The 19,629-nt window shown below is 43.9% G+C and overlaps 1 protein-coding gene across 6 annotated transcripts in view; it reads left to right on the top strand.

The window, feature by feature from the left end:
- Positions 1-10,111: 10,111 nt before the first annotated feature.
- Positions 10,112-19,629, top strand: part of LOC125460975 (protein kinase C-binding protein NELL2-like) — a 282,133-nt gene continuing 272,615 nt past the window's right edge. For 4 of the 6 annotated variants that reach the window (XM_059652560.1, XM_059652563.1, XM_059652565.1 and 1 more), the window contains exons 1-2: positions 10,318-10,966; positions 13,095-13,223. In XM_059652560.1, the coding sequence (XP_059508543.1) occupies positions 10,915-10,966; positions 13,095-13,223 (181 nt within the window). In that variant the 5' untranslated portion in view covers positions 10,318-10,914. Of the gene's footprint in view, positions 10,214-10,317; positions 10,967-13,094; positions 13,224-19,629 lie in introns of those variants that run through there. The other 2 variants (XM_059652561.1, XM_059652564.1) reach the window with 2 other exon arrangements.

The following is a 19,629-nucleotide window of genomic DNA, read 5'->3' on the forward strand; positions in this document are numbered from 1 at the left end:
AACCACGGAGACATTATCAGCCAATTTCATACGCAAACATGAAGATTTTCAAATATTCTGGATGGATGTATTAAGAAAGGTTGAATGATTCTCTCATCTGTAATTATCTTGCAATAAATCTTGTCCTTATTTCTTAGTATCCAATATAAATTACATTGGCAAACAATTACTTGGTTGTAATCATTGGATTGTACTTAACTGGAGTAAAATACACCAACCATGAAATTGAATAACAGATGTTCAGGTATTATCCGTATTTAACGCAAGAATTCCTGTTCTTTTCTATTTTGTTAATTCATATGGAGAGGTATAACTTGTTTCTGTGTGCTTGGGTGAGTGAGAGAGAGTGAACTGATCTTCCTCTGTCCTACATATACCTAGCGTCCTTTGAGTGCATAGATTGGGAGCTCCATAAGGTGTCTCAGCGGCTAGCATTGTTGTCTCACAGCACCAGGGACCTGGGTTCAGTTCCACCCTTGAGCAACTGTCTGTGTGGAGCCTGCACATTTTCCCCGTGACTGTGTCGGTTTCCTCCCACAATCCAAAGATGCACAGGCTAGGTGGATTGTCCATGCTAAATTGCCCGTAGTGTTCAGGGATGGGTTACAGAGGGATGGCACTGGGTGGGATGCTCCAAGGGTCGGTGTGGACTTGTTGGGCCGAAGGGCCTGTTTCCACACTGAAGGGATTCTATGAATAAGCAACTTCTTATGAGCAAAGGTAACAAACTACAGCATAACTATTTTTTTAATTCATGGGCTACAAAGAGATGGTCAGTTCTGAACTGCGTAAGGACAACCTGTGGGGTGAACATATAACGATCTGTCATGTAATACCATTAGCATCTATTCCAACTTTTAGTGTGTCCTGCACATGCTTTTTCCTGTAAAGTTCAGCCAATTGTGCATCAAACACAGAAGAGAAACATAGAAACACAGAAGATAGGAGCAGGGGTAGGCCATTCGACCCTTTGAGTCTCCTGTGCCATTCATTATGATCATGGCCGATCATTGAGCTCAATATTCTGATCATTGCCTTTCCCACAAAGTGCTTGAGCGCCTAGAGATGCCTCATGATGCCTCAAGAGCTAGATCTACCTCCTTCTTGGAAACTTAATGTTGGCCTCAACTGCTTCATGTGGCAGTGAATTCCACAGGCTCACCACTCTCTGGGTGAAGAAATTTCTCCTCATCTCAGTCCAAAAGTATTTGCTCTATATCCTTTAACTATGACCCCTGGTTCTAGACTCTGCGTCGGGAATATTCTTCCTGCATCTATCCTGTATAGCCTTGTTAGAACTTTGTAGATTTGCATGAGATTCCCTCTCATTTTTCCAAAGCCCAGTGAATATAGTCCAAACTGGCTAACTCAGATGTTAGTCCTGCCATCCCAGGCATCAATTAGGTGAATCTTCACTGCACTTACTCTGTAGCCAGAGCATCCTTCGTCAGATAAGGAGACCAAAAATGCATGCTATATTTCTAGGTGTGGCCTCACCTATGTCCTGTATAATTGCAGTAAGGCATTATTGTTCCTGTACTTGAATCCTGTTGCTATGAAGGTCAACTACAGTGTACCTTATTTAGTGCCTGCCACACCTGCACACTTACTTTCAGAAACTGGTGTACAAGGACACCCAGGTCTCATTGAACACTTCTGTCTCTCAATTTATAGCCATTCAAGTAATAGTCTGCCTTCCTATTTTTGTCCACATTACACTGCATCAGTCCTCTCACTCAGCTCATCCAAATCACACTAAAACATCTCTGCATCATCTCTCAGTTCGCCCTCCCATCCAACTTTGTGTCATCTGCAAATTTTGAGTTATTACATTTCGCTCTCTCATCTAAATCACTCACACTCACTAGCACAGATCCCTGCAATGCTCCGCTAGTCACTACTTTCATTCACATAAAGACTCTTTTATTCTTCCTCTTAGCTTCCCGTCTGCTAGACAATTTTCTATCCATTTTGATACACCACCCCTTATCCCATGCTCTTTAATTTTACACATTAATCTCTGATTTTGGACTTTGTTGAAAGCCTTCTGAAAGTCCAAATGAAACACATCTTTTGGCTCCAGCTGATCAACTTTACTAATTACATCCTCAAAGAATTCCAGTAGATTTATCAAGCATGAATTTCCTTTTGTAAATCCATCCTGATTATGTCTGATGAAGATGGGAGGAACAAAATGCATTTACCATTAGGGGTGCCAACAAATACCAAGGAGTGCTGAATGCCCCTACAGGAAAGCCCATGGACACATTTTAACATAAATAGATCTTGCTGAAAAAGTGGGATCAAAGGATGTTGAGTGTGTTTGGTAGACAATGTATATGTTGCTTGAGTGTTAACCTGTTGAAAATTAACTTGAAATTTCTCACATAATCATCTTATTTTACATGCCACAAAAATAACCGGGCTGACCTCAGGCTAGCTAAAACTCTAGTGAAAAGGTAAATCACCCTGACTTGCTGTGCAATTCAACAAAATGTTCTTGTTGAATGTAATAAAACCATCAACTGTTTATTATGCAAAATCTTCATGCTAATAGTCTACAGTTTAATAAATCAGGGATTAGAAAATAATTCCCATGACAAATGGAAACCATGGTATCCGCTGCTAAAGCCTTTAATCCTTATTCATACCATTGCTAATTTCCCTGAACTTCATGTTCTAAAATATTCATTTTATTCATCTTAATAAGACAGTCAGCATTCAGATCATGAAGTGAAAACACAAATTGCTGGAAAACCTCAGCCTGACCCCCAACAGGTTAAATCGAGAGCCAAAAACAGAAGTTGTGTGAAAACCTCAACAGGCCCAGCAGCATCTGTGGAGAGAAGTCATAAGTTAACGTTTCGGTCCAATGACCCTTCTTCACAACAGATTATGTTCCTTTTCAAAACATTCAGACTAATAACTTGAAACATCTAAGGAGAATTTTTTTTTAAATTAGAAAGAAAAATGTCAAATTGGCTGGGGCTTTGTTAAAACTGAATTGGAACTTTGGAGGCTAACGGGTGACCTTATAGAAGTTTACAAAATCATGAGGGATGTGGATAGGGTAAATAGACCAGGTCTTTTCCCCAGGGTAGGCGAGTCCAAAATTAGAAGGCATAGGTTTAAGGTGAAAGGGGAAAGATTTAAAAGTGATCTAAGGGCAAATTTTTCATGCAGAGTGAGGTGCGTGTATGGAATGAGCTGCCAGAGGAAGTGGTGGAGACTGGTACATTTACAACATTTAAAGGGTAGGTACATGAACAGGAAGGTTTAGAAGGATCTGGCCCAAATGCAGGCAAAAGGGACAAGTTCAGACCAGGATACCTGGTCGACATGTCAATGCCTGTTTATCAATCAGAATGGATGCTGGTACAAGAAAATTGGCACTCCTCTTGTTTCAAGCCAAAGAGTCCTTAAAACTTCAAGATCTCAGAAAAGTATCATTTCCAGCCTTCCTGAGATAGCAGGAGTTTTGGCACTGATACTGTATTAGGAAGCCTGGGAATATTCCATGTACTGTCAAAATGGAGAAAAGAAGGCTAGCAACAAAAACTGAGAAGCTGAAAAAGAATGTAAAGGCCAAACTGGAATAAGAATGGTGCAAATAGCACTGAATTATGCAGAACAGACAAAGTGAGGGCAGCGTGGTGGCTCAGTCGTTAGCACTACTGCCTCACAGAGCCAGGGACCTGGATTCAAATCTAGCCTTGGGGGACTGTCTGTGTTTAGTTTGCACATTCTCCCCGTGTCTGTGTGGCCTTGCTCCAGTTTCTTCCCAGACTCTAGGGATATGCAGGTTAGGTAGATTGGTCATGCTAAATCATCCCATAGTATCCAGGATTGTGCAGACTTAAGTGGATTATTCATGGGAAATGCAGGGTAACAGGATAGAGATGGTGGATCTGGATAGGATGTTCTTTGGAGGGTTAGTGTGGACTTGATGGGCTGAATGGCCTGCTTTCTCACTGTGGGGATTCTGTGAATTGAATCATGAGCAGATGAAGATGATGCAACCTCTAAAATGCCAATGCACAATCCTAAACCGTCACCTTAGACAACAATATCTTCCCAACTAACTGTTATGATGTGTGTGGTATTTTTCAATCATTGTGTACCTGTCTATAGCTGCCCTGGGAATATAGTGGTGAGCCGTTTTGAATTGATACGGTTCTTGTGATGACAGTATTCCTACAATTGTTCAATACGCTGATATGGGCACTCTAAAATAGGCACAAAAATCTTTCAGAGATTTATCAGGGTTTTATTACAAGTTTATACCTAACTCAAACCCCAGTTTCCAACTCTTCCTTTCTGCCCCTTTTCCTCTGATTAGAAGCTAACTTCTCACTAGGGAGGAACACAGCTCCTTATAGTTAGAAATCAACCCAATCACCAAAGCACCAAATAACAACCTGGGGCGGGGTAATAAGAACCAAAAGTCAAAAACCAAAAGCCAAAGAGGTGAAAACAAGAGGAGTTAGACTAAAACGGTGTTTGAGAGACAAATAATGCTTCAAGGGTATTAGTAAGTACCGTCTGCATCCTCTCTGAGGGCACCCAGGTATATATGCAACCATGAAAAGGACGCACCTCTTTTTACTTTTAAACAACAATGGTTTCATGGTCATCGTTAAACTTCTGGTCTTGAGATAGTGGCACCATCACCGCACCACAAGAGCACTTGAAAGAACCCAGCTCTTTTGATTTTGCTGTTTAGAGGTATTATTCCACATCTCTGGACAGTGCTGTTTCTAATCACCACCAAATCACTTGTGTTTCTATATAAAAGCACAACTTATGCACAATGTCTGCTGGGGGTGATGTGAGAACCACAGTGTGAGAACGGTAAGGAGAGAAGGAGGCGTTAAGTCAAAATGGAGTTGGAAGGAGAACTAAGACACTCCATCCTCAGCGATGCCCAGCTCACTCTAAAAGCATTGAGAGTTTTGGCAGACCTACGTATCCCTCTCCAAGGATACCCCAGGCACAAACAAAGGTGCAGAACAGGGCCAGGCAAGTCAGGAATGATGGCCTCTGTGGTCTGCTGCCTGAGCTTGTTAATGGTCACATTGGTCAGGCCCTGGAGCAGAGCCACAAGGAAGACTTTCGGCTTTCCCCCACCGGGTAAAAAGAAATCCCAATGAACATCAAATGCTCTCAATCATCCCTGGAGCTGTTGTAACTTACACTTGCCTACATTTCTAACACTGGCAACAACATTATTAAACCCAAGTTATTGCTGGTAGGATAACCCTGTTTTCTTTTAACTGAACTTCGAAATAATTTGTTTGAACCCGGGTGATTTCGGAGGATATGAAAAGGCAGCATTCTAATGGGGAACAAAAACAGAAGTTGCTGAAAAAGCTCAGCAGGTCTGGCAGCATCTGTGAAGGAGAAAACAGAGCTAACGTTTTGGGTCCAGTGAGGGCCAGTACTGAGGAAGGGTCACCGGATCCGAAACGTTAGCTTTGTTTTCTCCTTCACAGATGCTGCCAGACCTGCTGAGCTTTTCCAGCAACTTTGTTTTTGCTCCTGATTTACAGCATCCGCAGTTCTTTTGATTTTTATTTAGCATTCAAATGGGGTTTGTGCCCAGTGTTAGCCATCTGTATGATTGACAGATTATCTTTACTGAAGCACATCAGTAAAATAGTCGGTTTTTAAAGTAGCACTCTGAAAGCATGTAACTGGGTGTTGTGTGACTTTTGATTTATTGAATACAATTTCACAACAGTGGCATGCTACGCCAGTATTTTAATCACTGAATGATCATGTGTGCATGAAGAGTTCAATGAAACTCAATGAAATGATCTGACCCCAGTTGTAGCAAAACTACAGCTTCTGATAATTCTGATTTGAAGATTTCTCTCTGTTTGAAATTGGTGTTTGTAGGTGCTGTCTGGTTCCTCATTAAACAAGTTATGGATAACTCCCACCAGAATGTTATGAATGAATTTCCCCAGGTATGCCACAATACCAGACCAGTCAACACAAGCCCTTACCAATACAAAACAGTCCCAGCTTTGTTAAGAACAAAATTAAAATAATCTTTCAATACTAAACCAATCTTTAATACTACATCCCCTTATGGTTATAATATTTCCTGAGTCTCCTGTAGATTTACACAGTCACTCTCTCTGTGGCTGTGTCTCTGGGTCTGCGAACCTGCTTTCTCTCTCTCTCTCTCTCTCTCTCTCTCTCTCTCTCTCTCCCTGGACGCTCAGCTGGTCTCTGCCTGTAGCCATGCTGTTTTTTTGGAAGGCCTTAGATAATTCCAGAGATTCCAAAAGTGGTTCCAAGAACAAGAGCTGCAGGTGAACTCTTGTTTTTATACCTTTTAGATGATTTAATGGAACTTTCTGCAGTTCTGGCCAGTCAAGGAGATACACTTAGTAGTTTGAAAGATGAGTCAATCATTTAGATGATATGCTACTATCAGTTTCTTTGTGTAGCAGGACCTGGTGTTTCTCTGTCTGGGCTCTCCTTTGTTTAGTGGATAAATTGCTGGAGTGTCTGTGCAGAATAAATGTTGCCTTTTACATTAAGCTAAATCATTCGCACCTGACTGCTGAGTTTGCACTGTGTCTAGTGGGTGGGTTTTTTGATTTCAGAGTTTCACTTGGCCAATGTACCCAGCATCCCATGCTGTTTGGCCAAGTTGGCAACCTGTGTTTTAGCAGCCAGGAGGCTGCTACACAGGTCATAGAACAATGTGGAACACAGAGACCATTCAGTCCATTTTACCCATGCTAACCCTTTGGAAACAAATGTCCAATTAATCTCACTTTCCTGTAATTCCACAATGTCTTCCTTTTCTAGTATTTATCCAATTTTCTGTTGTGAGTTACTATGGCAACTGTTTCCACCACGCAGCCAGACAGAGCATTTCGGATTACGACAACACGCGTTGTCCCTCTCATGGTCACTTATCTCATGTCAGTTGTGTGATTTTGCTCTGATTCACTCTAATCAAACTTTCAGTCAGGAGAGAATGCTGTGAGCAAACACACACAAAATAATGCTCCTCTGGGTGCATTTGTACAACACCTTTGATGACCATTGGATATCCCGGCCATTGAAGTGTGGTTACTGTGGTAATGTAGGAAATGAGGCAAACAATTTGGCTGCAGTGTGGTCACGCAAATCATTCAGGATAATGACCATATAAGTGTATCTGTGCTGTTGATTGTGACATGGACACTGAAAGTAGAAGTCCCCTGCTCACAGAGTCATGGAAACAGATCCTTCAGTCCAAACAGACCATGTCAAACATAATCCCAGATTAAACTAGCCCCTCCACCTGCTCCTGGCCCATATCGCTCCAAATATATCCTATTCATATATCCATCCAAATGGCTTTTAAAATTTGTAATTGTACCAGCCTCCACCATTCCATCAGGAAGTTCATTCCACACGCGAACCACCCTCTGTGTAAAAACATGTTTAAGTTTTTAAAATATCTCTCCTGTCACCTTAAAAATGTATCCCTGTTCTTGAAATTTGCCGTCTTATGTAAAAGACAACTACCATCAACTCTATCTATACCTCCCATTATTTTATAAGCTTCTAACAGGGGCACCTTGCAACCTCCTATGCCCACAGTGAAAAAATGCCCAGACTACCCAGTCTTTTCTTATAACTTCTGCCTTCCATACCCTGCAATATCCTGGTAAATCTCTTCTGAACCCTCTCCAGCTGGATAATATGTCTTTGATATAGTGACATGGGATCTTTTATCCTGCCCTGAGAGGAATTTGGATCTCAATTTAGTATCTCCACCTAAACAGGAGTAAAGAGCTTGCGCTCTTATCCACTTATGCACTGGAGTGCCAGTCTTGATAATGTGACATGAAACCCGCAACCTTGGATTGGTAAAAATTAGAAGGTGTGGCATTGGATCCACAGAAAGTCAACATTTCAGCCTGAAACTCTTCTTCAGGGCTGAGGGGAGGGACTGGAGCCCAGAAGTTAATAGAGGGAGGAGTGTGGGGCTGTGGGAGGGGTAGGTGAGATAGTGATATGTGGATGCGGGTAGGGGGATATTGTGATTGGTCAGTGCAAAGGGTGGAGCAGGTAGGTGAGTAGGAAGATGGACAGGTTAGGTCAGGTCAGGGGGCGAGGATGAGGGGGATGGCTGGACATGAACTAAGACTGGGAGTGGAGGGACTTTGAAGCTGGAGAAGTCAATATTGAGGCTATTGGGCTGTAAACTCCCAAGGCGAAATATCAGGTGTTGTTCCTCCAGTTTATGTTTGGCCTCACTCTGACAGTGGAGGAGACAAAGGATAGACATATCACCAAGGGAATGGGAGGGGGAATTAAAATGGATGTCACCTGGAGGATCAATTTGGTTGATGCATGCCGAGCGCAGATGCAGAACAGGACCTCACTCCTAACTTCTTCCTGCCATTAACCTGTTGATGTGATCTCAATTCAGTCCCCTTCAACAAGAACGTGCGGAATAAGCAGGGATTGAGGTTGATTCCTTAGCGGGAATGGGAGAATGCCATTCAGTCACTTTACTTTGCTCCGTCTTCAATCAGATTGGGCTGATCGATGCCTCTATTTCATTCCCCCCACCCCCCCCCACTAAGCTCCACATAAACATCAAATAAGCGAAAAAAAACATCCCCTTAAAATAAGTGCCAAATAAAATCTGTAACATATTCGAAGAAAAATCCTGCAATGCTTTGTGTGAGAGGTCCTTTCATTTTCTTGCGTCAATAGAGAGTACAGCATATGTTCTCTGTTTAAGGAAGCTCCCCAGTCTATTGCCTGCTGATATTTCATCCTAAGCTGATTCCTTAATGTTTATCTTGTGCATGGTATTTTATCATTGCCATCCATTCTCAGGGTCATGCTGAAGAGGTAGGTTGCAGATCTATCTCAGTTGGAAGGGGCTATCTTAGCCATGATGGTAACATTAGAATCATAAACTCTCTATTGTGTGGAAGCAGGCCACTCAGCCCATTGAGTTTCCACCAGCCCTCCAAAGAGCATTCCAGCCAGACCAACACCGCCTGCCCACCCTATCCCTGTCACCCCTGCATTTCCCACGGTCAAGCCACCTGACCTGCAACTCTTTGGATTGTGGGACAAAATTCACACAGGCACAGGGGGAATGTGTAACCTCCACACAGACAGCCAGGGGAGTGGAACCTGTGTCCCTGGTGCTGCCCAGAATTATTCAGAATCACATCCTAACATTTGGCCCATAGAGCTAAGCAGCCAAAAACAGAAATTGGTGGAGGAACTCAGTAGGTCTGGCAGCATCTGTGAAGAGAACACAGAGGTTATCTTTCAAATTTCAGTGGCCCTTCTTCAGGACCAGGTTCAAAACATTAAAAACTGAAAGAACTTCAGATGCTATAAATCAGAAACGTAAGCAGAAGTCGCTGGGAAAGCTCAGCAGTTCCGGCAGTATCTGTGAAGAGAAATCAGAGTTAATGCTTCAGGTCCTGTGAAGAAAATGTTAACTCTGTTTCTCACTTCACAGATGATGCTAGACCTGCTGAGTTTCTCCAGCAATTGCGAGTTTTGTTTGTTTCAGATCTCCAACATCTTCAGTTCTTTGTTTTATTTGATATAACCAGTCACCTCCCTGAATGCCCCACCTGTCTCCTTCTAAAACTGTTCCCTATTGTTCTGGACCCCTCTACCATGGAGGCGATACCGTAGTTGTATTGCCACTGGACCTGAATAATGCTGTAGGGGCTTGGGTTCAAATCGCAGTATGGTAGTTAGTGACAGTGTAATCCAGTTAATAGATCTGGAATTGAAAGTTACTCTCATAATAATGATTGGAGCCATTAATTCTCATAAAAAACAAAACAGGTTTGCCAAAAGTTCGCAGGGTCACTGGAAACGAAAGTTTAACTCTGCTTTCACTCCACAGATGCTGCCAGACCTACTGAGTTTCTCCGGCATTTCTTATATTTTATTACAGCTCTGTGTCTATGGCTATGGCGTCCCTTTAAACATTTCGAACAACTTTGGAAAGATCAACCTTCAGCATCCTCCTGAACGGTGAGATCTCTTCCAAAATTAACCGGTTAAACCCTGGTTCAGATCTGTGCGACGGGGACACAAGCGGTGACTGAACGTTGCGTTATTCCACCGGATAAGAAAGCGAGATACAGCCAGAGATGGTCGAGACAGCTGTGAAGCACACAGAAATACGGCTCATCCGAAAACCAGCTGAAAGGAGGTAAATTCGGTAATTCTGTAAGGGGGTGACATTCTCGGATTATTTGTGCTGGGTATGACGGAATGAGGAGGAGGGGCTGGGGGCTGGAAGTGTTAGCCATTAGATAAAGACCAGGTTTTATCGCCGAGGCGCTCTCTACTCTTGTTTCAAAGTATCCTGGCTCTGGGGCTGGAGAAGAGCCACTCTTAGGCGCCCCAAGGATAGATTTAGAAAGATTTCTGGATGCTTCCTCCTTGTTGAGATCTCCGCTCCTGTGAGGAATTCACAAGGGGGTATAAATCGCCCTGAACTGCCAGTTGTTCTCTCTCTCTCTCTCTCTTTCTAGTTGCAACAGAACAGTGTGACTCTCACCAGCGCTGTGAAAAAGCATCAGAGCCTCAGAGAGAAGACATTGACTCCAGTTTACGGACATCCACCAGGACAGCCCTGACCGAGAACAAACCACCCAGCCCCCACTCCCCCGTGTGTGTGTCCGGATTTCCTAGCGATGCTGTTGAAGCTGGGGATGTGCTGCTGATCGTTTCCAGAGCCTCTCTGTCTCCTCAGGACCAAGTCTCCACTAGCCGCGTTCTGGGAGCTCGCTTGCAGTCCTGAACAATCCTGACCGAGGAGAAGGAGCCGGGAGATGATGGACTAGGAGTTCACTCACACACACACACACACACGCACACGCACACACACACACATACGCCCCACACGCAATGGCACCCGCGATCTTCAGGACTCTCCTCGCACTTTTTCACATCGCCCAAGGTAAACGGCGCGTCCTTTGCCCGGGGGCTGGCAGAGCCCAGAGTTAGACATGGAGTGAACTGGGGGAGGGCAGGGGCTGGGGTGAGGTGGGGGCTTCATACCCAGTGCATGCACTCTAGAGGGACAGGCAGGAGGGAGCCTTATCCCAAGGTCCAGAGATTCAGCGGTGATCACATTGTTTGACAAACAGATGGATGGAGTGAACAGCTAGAGGGTAACAGGCATTTACCCAGCTGCATTAATTTCCCAGCCCGCTGTATGTGAACAAGAGCATCGGGGCTTACCTCATATATCCTTTCACATCCTATATATGGACGTGCTTTAACACAGCATAGATATATAGGGGATTTAAACCACATATAGATTAACATTGATTTTCATCCTATGTCTGGACAAGGGTTTTTACACTACTGATGTAAAAGGGGCTTAAACAATAATATAGACATGAATTTAACAGCGTAGAAATGTGTTTTAATGCTCTATAGATGTAAAGGGCGCTTAAACCACATACGTTGATTTTTCATTCTACATTTGAACAAGTGCTTTCGCACTCTATAGATGTCCAGAAGATTTCAACAACATATAGATTAACACGAATTCCACACTTTATATATGGACGTGCTTTAATACTCTACAAATGTACAAGGACCTTAAACATGCTGGTAAACCTTGGCTCAACACTTTATATGGGTGTGCTTTAACACGATAGAAATACAAGAGCCTTAAACAATGTACAGATTAGCATTAATTTAACACCCTATATATGGTCAAAGACTTTAATACTTAATAGCTGTGCAAGGGCCTAAAACAACAGATTAGATTAGCGATCAGAGATAATGGGAACTGCAGATGCTGGAGATTCCAAGATAATAAAATGTGAGGCTGGATGAACACAGCAGGCCAAGCAGCATCTCAGGAGCACAAAAGCTGACGTTTCGGGCCTGGACCCTTCATCAGAGAGGGGGATGGGGGGAGGGAACTGGAATAAATAGGGAGAGAGGGGGAGGCGGACCGAAGATGGAGAGTAAAGAAGATAGGTGGAGAGGGTGTAGGTGGGGAGGTAGGGAGGGGATAGGTCAGTCCAGGGAAGACGGACAGGTCAAGGAGGTGGGATGAGGTTAGTAGGTAGCTGGGGGTGCGGCTTGGGGTGGGAGGAAGGGATGGGTGAGAGGAAGAACCGGTTAGGGAGGCAGAGACAGGTTGGACTGGTTTTGGGATGCAGTGGGTGGGGGGGAAGGGCTGGGCTGGTTGTGTGGTGCAGTGGGGGGAGGGGATGAACTGGGCTGGTTTAGGGATGCAGTGGGGGAAGGGGAGATTTTGAAACTGGTGAAGTCCACATTGATACCATATGGCTGCAGGGTTCCCAGGCGGAATATGAGTTGCTGTTCCTGCAACCTTCGGGTGGCATCATTGTGGCAGTGCAGGAGGCCCATGATGGACATGTCATCAAGAGAATGGCAGGGGGAGTGGAAATGGTTTGCGACTGGGAGGTGCAGTTGTTTGTTGCGAACTGAGCGGAGGTGTTCTGCAAAGCGGTCCCCAAGCCTCCGCTTGGTTTCCCCAATGTAGAGAAAGCCGCACCGGGTACAGTGGATGCAGTATATCACATTGGCAGATGTGCAGGTGAACCTCTGCTTAATGTGGAATGTCATCTTGGGGCCTGGGATGGGGGTGAGGGAGGAGGTGTGGGGACAAGTGTAGCATTTCCTGCGGTTGCAGATTAGATTAGCATTGATTTAACACCCTTTAATATCCCGCTGGCCAATCAGACCAGTGTCAGTTTCAAACCGAAGCGTTCCCTATTTCCGAGAGTGTACTTTTTGTTGGTGCTGTTTCTAAAGCACTCCTCAGTAACATTGGACGGAGGGTGATTTAAGGAGACTGGAAATACGATTCAATGGAAATGCTTCGGGAACAGAAGCAAGATTCATTTAGTTGCAGTCGCCTCTATTCCGCTGCCTCAATTTTTAGCAGTGTGAAAGTTAATTTAAAAAAAAAGTAAGAACGGGCGACTGCGGTTGAGTTTTGTTTCTGTTGTTTGGAATTGGTCGGGTCTCTAGTTTGAATCAGTGATTGCTTCTTATCCCAGTTTAGCGGCGATGACTGGTTAATAGCTGCTTAATATCAGTTGCAGGATTTGGCGTTGATCCAACCCAGGCAATTGACGTTTTCTCCGCATTGCAACTCAGTGATTCAACCGAAGGAATCGTCCAGGTCCTAGGATTCCACAATGGAAGCCGGGCGTTTCTATTCCAAGGTAACTACCGCCCCGGCCCTGTCACCCTAGGCTGCCCGAGTCCCCATCCAACCCCAGAAGCAATGCTGTAGTTACACGCATGGGCTGGAGTACACGAATTCTAGAGTAATGTGAGGTTAAAAAATACAAAATACCGAAATGCTAACAGAGGATGCTGAAGAAACTCAGCAGATCTGGCAGCATCTGTGGAGAGAGAAAAACAGAATTCATGCTACAAACCCAGTATTACTCTTTTGCAGAACAGAATATTGAACTGAGCTTCAGTTCTGCATAAGGGTCATACCACACTTGTAACTAACTGTCAGACCTGCTGAATGTGTAAATGTAGCGTTAGTCCAGACTGGGCGAGGGAGACTGCGATTGTATAAGGTTAAAATATTAAAGCAAAATAAAAATCGGGATCCCGTTCTGCTTCCGAACGAAACACACCAATGATTTATGGAAGAGATTGTAGAAACTGCAGATGCCGGAGAATCTGAGATAACAAGGTGTAGAACTGGTTGAACACAGCAGGCCAAACAGCATCATACCTGCTCCTCTGATGCCGCTTGGCCTGCTGTGTTCATCCAGCTCTACACCTTGTTATCAATGATTTATGGAAACTTGCCTTGCGCTAGAAAGATCCATTAAAATTAGCGCAAGTGATAAGCCGTGTCCCTGGCGTTTTCTTTGTACTGAGAAGGCAGAGACCAGGCTAGCCCAGCAGGTAAATACATCATCCAGACCTCGGAAACAAAACGCGCACCCCTCAATGAGTTGGCAAATACTGCGTGACAATTGGAAACAGTACAAAAAAAAATCCTGCAGAGAAAAACATCTTTGTTTGTTCACAGTTGGACGGAACAATTTTTGACGGGATCTGTTGTATTAAACCTAGTTACCCATCCCGTTAAATAAGCTGTACCGTTTCTAGATCCTTTCTGGGAAGGTTGCTTATTTAGATTACAGTGTATAATATTTATTACCATCCGCTTTCCCGAGTGGGGATTGGTGAGGGTTATGATGTTGACACTTGTGTGGAGGCCGGCTTAATAAAGCTTTCCGATAAGATTTGGAGGGCTGCAGTTTACGTTTAAAAAATTTATCTTTGTGTGAGTTTGCAAGACCATTTTCTTTTTAAGAACCAAAAGAACTGCAGATGCTGTAAATCAGGAACAAAAACAAAGTTGTTGGAAAAGCTCAGCAGGTCTGGCAGCATCTGTGGAGGAGAAAACAGAGTTAATGTTTCGGGTCCGGTGACTCTTCCTCAGTTCTGGTCACCGGACCCAAAACGTTAACACTGTTTTCTCCTCCACAGATGCTGCCAGACCAGCTGAGCTTTTCCAGCAACTTTGTTTTTGTTCCATTTTCTTTTAGCCTAACCCTAATTGCCCCAGAAGGCAGTTAAAGAGTCACCCACTTTGCATGGGGTCAGGAGTCACATGTAGGCCAGACCAGGTGAGGACTGCAGATTTCCTTCCCTGAAGAACATTTTTTAAGACATAACAAGGTGTAGAGTTGGATGAACACAGCAGGCCAATCAGCATCATAGGAGCAGGAAAGCTGATGTTTCCGACCTAGACCTTTCTTCAGAAAATGACAACAGTCCTCATTGTCAAAATCCAGATTTCTATTGAATTTCACCATCTGCCATGGTGGGGTTTGAACCTGAGTCTCATTATCAGTTTGAATCCCTCAGTGGTAATCCACTGACATTACCATCGCCTTCCCATATAGTCAATGACATATTGTCCTAAAAGCAAATGGAAGATGTTTCAGTAGAACATAGAGCATACTCTTCAGTCCATCATATCTGTACTAACCATGATGCTATTCTCAACTAATCCCATCAACTGCTCATGGTCCATACCCCTCTCTTCCTGCTTGCTCATGAATCTGCCTTAATTCCTCTTAAATGCTGCTTTTGTACCTGCTTCTACCACCTTCCCTAATAGGTTATTCCAGTCACTTACCACCCTCTGTGTAAAAATACCTGCCTTGCCCATCTACTTTAAACTTTCCTCCTTTCATCTTAAACCTATGTCCCCTAGTATTTGATTTTTTCCAAGCTGGGGAAAAAAAACTCTGACTATCCACCCTATCCCCTCCTTTCATAATTTTATAAACTTCTGTCAGGTCACCCCTCAGCCTCCAATGCTCTGGCAAAAACAATCCAGATTTGTCCAACCTTTCCTTATAATAAATACACTCCAATACTGGCAACATCCTGGTAAACCTCTTTTGCACCATCTCCAATGCTCCACATCCTTTTGATTTAATTATTTTGATTTAATTTATTATTATCACATGTACTTTGAGTGCAATCCAGACAAATCACACTTTACATAGGTATATCAGGGTATTAGAACAGAATGCAGAATATAGTGTTCCAGATGCAGGGAAAGATCAGCTGTAATATATGAAAGGCCCATTCATAAGTCTGAGAATAGCAGGGAAGAAGCTGTTCTTGAAACTGTTGGTATGTGTTTTCAAACTTTTGTATCTTCTGCCAGATGGAAAAGGGTGGGAAAGAGTATAATCAGGGTGGGAGGGGTCTTTGATTATGTTGGTTGCTTTTCTGAGGCAGTGGGAAGGCTGGTTTATATGATGGAGTGCGCTGTGTTCGTAAGTCTCTGTAATTTCTTGTTGTCTTGGGCACAGCAGCTGCCATACCAAGCTGTGATGCAGCCGGATAGGCTGACTTTCTGTGGCACATCTACAAAAATTGGGAAGAGTAATTGTGGACATGCCCAATTTCCTTAGCCTTCTGAGGATGCAGAGGCATAGCTTTCTTGACTGATAATGGATGGACCAGGGCATCCTGTGGTGACTGGGACTGCACACAATACTCCAAATGTGACGGAACTAAAATTTTATAAAGTAACAGTGATTTTAAAATAACCAACTTAAAATATTAGCATTCCTGGTTTTATGAGTTTACTGTGCACAATTTGCCTCTTACACATTGTAACGACATTGCAAGACACTTAATTTGGCTGTGACATGATGGCTTTGGGATGTTATGAATTTATGAAAGTTGGAACACCAATATCAGTTTCTCTTTTTCTCAACACCAGGCAGCAGTAAGATTAACTTTTCTTAGACGTAGCAATTTAACATTGGAACAAAAACATAAATTGCTGGAGAAACTCAGTAGGTCCAGCAGATCCTGTGGAGAGAAAACAGGGTTAATATTTTGAGTCCTGCGGCCCTTTCAGAACTGGTTCAGAGTTCTGATGAAATGTTAGCTCTGCTTTCTCTCCACAGATGCTGCCAGACCTGCTGAGTTTCTCCAGCAATTTCTGTTTTTGTTTCAGATTTCCAGAGTCTGCAGATTTGTAATTCTTTGGTTTATTTCATACACTGAAGACATCAGCAAGCATTTATTATTAACTGACACTCAGGGCTATGCTTCCCTTCTCTTGGAAATAATGGTAACTGCTTTTACTAAGCAAAGTTTGGTTGGTAACAGTTGAGTGAAACATCTTGGAACGTATTACTTCAATGAAGGACTCATATGAATGTAAGATGTTGTTGCGAGTGATCAGAGTCGTTGCGGACATGCCAAATTTCCTTAGCCTTCTTAGGATGCAAATCAAAATGGTGGGCCAGTGCAATTTTGGTGTAGGCACATTAGCCATAACTTCATTCTCGGAAAGTGGATATTGCTGGCAAAGCTTATGTTTATTTCACAACTTGAATTGCTGTTGAGACAGTGATGGGAGGAAATGGTATTCATGGTTGAAAAGGTGGCAGGGGGCAGAAGTGGGAATAGGGATAGGGCCAAAGTAATGATTGCTTTCCCCCGCAAAATTGGAAAAAAAGGATATTACAAACCATTTCAGCTTGATTATTACAGAATTTGCAATATCATTCAGCTTACTGCATGCTGTCCTGAATATGATTACTATAGTCTTGATACTTATAAAATATGTTCCATATTAGGCAGGCAGCCTGTGGGCAAATGTTGGAAATTATCCAAAAAGCAATAGAAATAAGCTTTTACTGTCTTTACCGTGATCCAGTCTGAGGTGCCATGATATATTTTCAATTCATTTGATTCTTTACAAAGCACGTGGCTTGAAGCATTCCGCAGTCTCCAGCCTCTTAGTGTACTTTGGTTGACAGGCCATGCACTGTGAACTTTCCTCATTACATTCCTCCAGTGATTGCTCCAATCTTTAGTACATCACTCAGCATGTAGTCCTTTGGAATTTGTCTGTCTGCAACAAGGCCAACACTTTGCACTGGAAGACCAGCAAACTATGAACAGACCAAAAAAATCTTGCATAGAGTTGAGAGATAGTAGGAACTGCAGATGCTGGAGAATCTGAGATAACAAGGTGTAGAGCTGGATGAAAATAGCATGCCAAGCAGCATCAGAGGAGCAGGAAAGCTGACGTTTCAGAGACCCTTCTGGATCTAGGCCTGAAACGTCAGCTTTCTTGCTCCTCTGATGCTCCTTGGCCTGCTGTGTCATAACAAGCTCTACACCTTGTTATCTTGCATAGAATTGATGCTTTTCCAGGTCTTGTTGATGTTTGTCTCGGTGGGCACCCTTGGGAACAGAGAACCCTCATCATGGAGTGCTTGTCATAAACCTCGGCAAAAACCATCGCATCTGTCTTCAACCCTACATTGTAAAGTCATATTCTACAAGGAGGTGAACAATAATCTCTTACTCACTACATCCAACATGAGGTCAAAATGTTCAGGGGAAGGTGTGAGACTCTGAACGTGTGGAATGGATGTGATAGAAAGGACATTTCTTACCACCAGCCAAACAATGCTTTGATACTTGTTTGCAAGTTCAGGCAGTGAGATATTCTGCCAAATGTATTTGGCAAAGGTCTCAATATAAGGGATGAAAAGGACAGGAGAGACAGGGCAGGCTTTGCTGATTTCAGATTTGATCAGAAAGTTTTATGTTTCCCACCTGCTGGCTGAAACTGCATCCCATTTGTGTACAGCAATATCATCCAATTGTGAATAACACGCACAAACTGCATTTTGGAGACCACATCTGTCAACGAGGTCAGTAATATTCTGTTAAAGCCCTTCTCCTGGTCCAGGATAATGAGGCAGATAGCCACCTTGCTGTCCCTGTATCTCTCAGAGACGTTCTTGTGAGAGTGAATTGGCAACTCCACAGCAGACCTGACCCAATTGGAGTTCCTAGTCATGAACCGTTTCAACTCCCCCTCCCATTCCTTAGACGATATGTCCATCATGGGCTTCTTGCAGTGCTACAATGATGCTACCCGAAGGTTGTAGGAACAGCAACTCATATTCTGCTTTGGAATCCTGCAGCCCAATGGTATCAATGTGGACTTCACAAGCTTCAAAATCATCCCAAAACCAGCCCAGCCCATCCCTGCCTCTCTAACCTGTCCTTCCTCCCACCTATCCCCTCCTCCCACCTCAAGCCCCACCCCCATCTCCTACCTGCTAACCTCATCCTGCCCCCTTGACCTGTCTGTCCTCCCTGGACTGACCTATCCCCTCCCTAACTCCCCACCTACACTCACCTTTACTGGCTCTAAACCCGCCTCTTTGACCTGTCTGTCTCCTCTTCACCTATCTTGTCCTCTATCCATCTTCTATCTGCCTCTCTCTCTCTCTCTCTCTCTCTCTCTCTCTCTCTCTCTCTCTCTCTCTCTCTCTCTCTCTCTCTATTTATTTCAGAGCTCCCTTCCCCTCCCCCATTTCTGAAGAAGGGTGTAGACCCTAAATGTCAGCTTTCTGCTCCTCTGATGCTGCTTGGCCTGCTGTGTTCATCCAGCCCTACACCTTGATATCTCTGACTCAATTGGACATGCCTTTGGCTGGAATGCTGGACTTAAAATGTGAGATGAGCCGTCAATTTTAAATTTCCTCCTTGTCCTTTTTGCATTTGTAGATGAAGGTGAGGATGCTTTTCCTCACGGATTCACACATTCTGCTGCATAGAAATGTTCTCTTGCAGCCTCTGGCTGCCCTTGGCTAAACAAGTCCCACAGAGATGAATGTAGCTTGGCCCAAGAGACAATGCTTCTGAGAAAGTAGGAACTGCGGATGCTGGAGAATCTGAGACAACATGGTGTGAAGCTGGATAAACACAGCAGGCCAAGCAGCATCAGAGGAGCAGGAAAACTTGATTTTTCGGGTCGGGAGCCTTCTTCAGAAATGGGGGAGGGGAGGGGATTCTAAAATAAATAGGCAGACAAAGGGAGGCAGATAGAAGATGGATAAAGGAGAAGATAGGGTGAGAGGAGACAGATAGGTCAAAGAGGCAAGGTTAGAGCCATTGAAGTTGAATGTAGGTGGGGGTTAGGGTGGTATAGGTCAATCCAGGGAGGACGGAGAGGTCGGGGGGTGGGATGAGGTTAGTGGGTACGGGAGGGGGCTGTGCTTGAGGTGAGAGGCATGTGGTTGGGGGAGGGGAGAT

Source organism: Stegostoma tigrinum, chromosome 18 (assembly GCF_030684315.1).
Source record: "Stegostoma tigrinum isolate sSteTig4 chromosome 18, sSteTig4.hap1, whole genome shotgun sequence".
Lineage (NCBI taxonomy): Eukaryota > Metazoa > Chordata > Chondrichthyes > Orectolobiformes > Stegostomatidae > Stegostoma > Stegostoma tigrinum.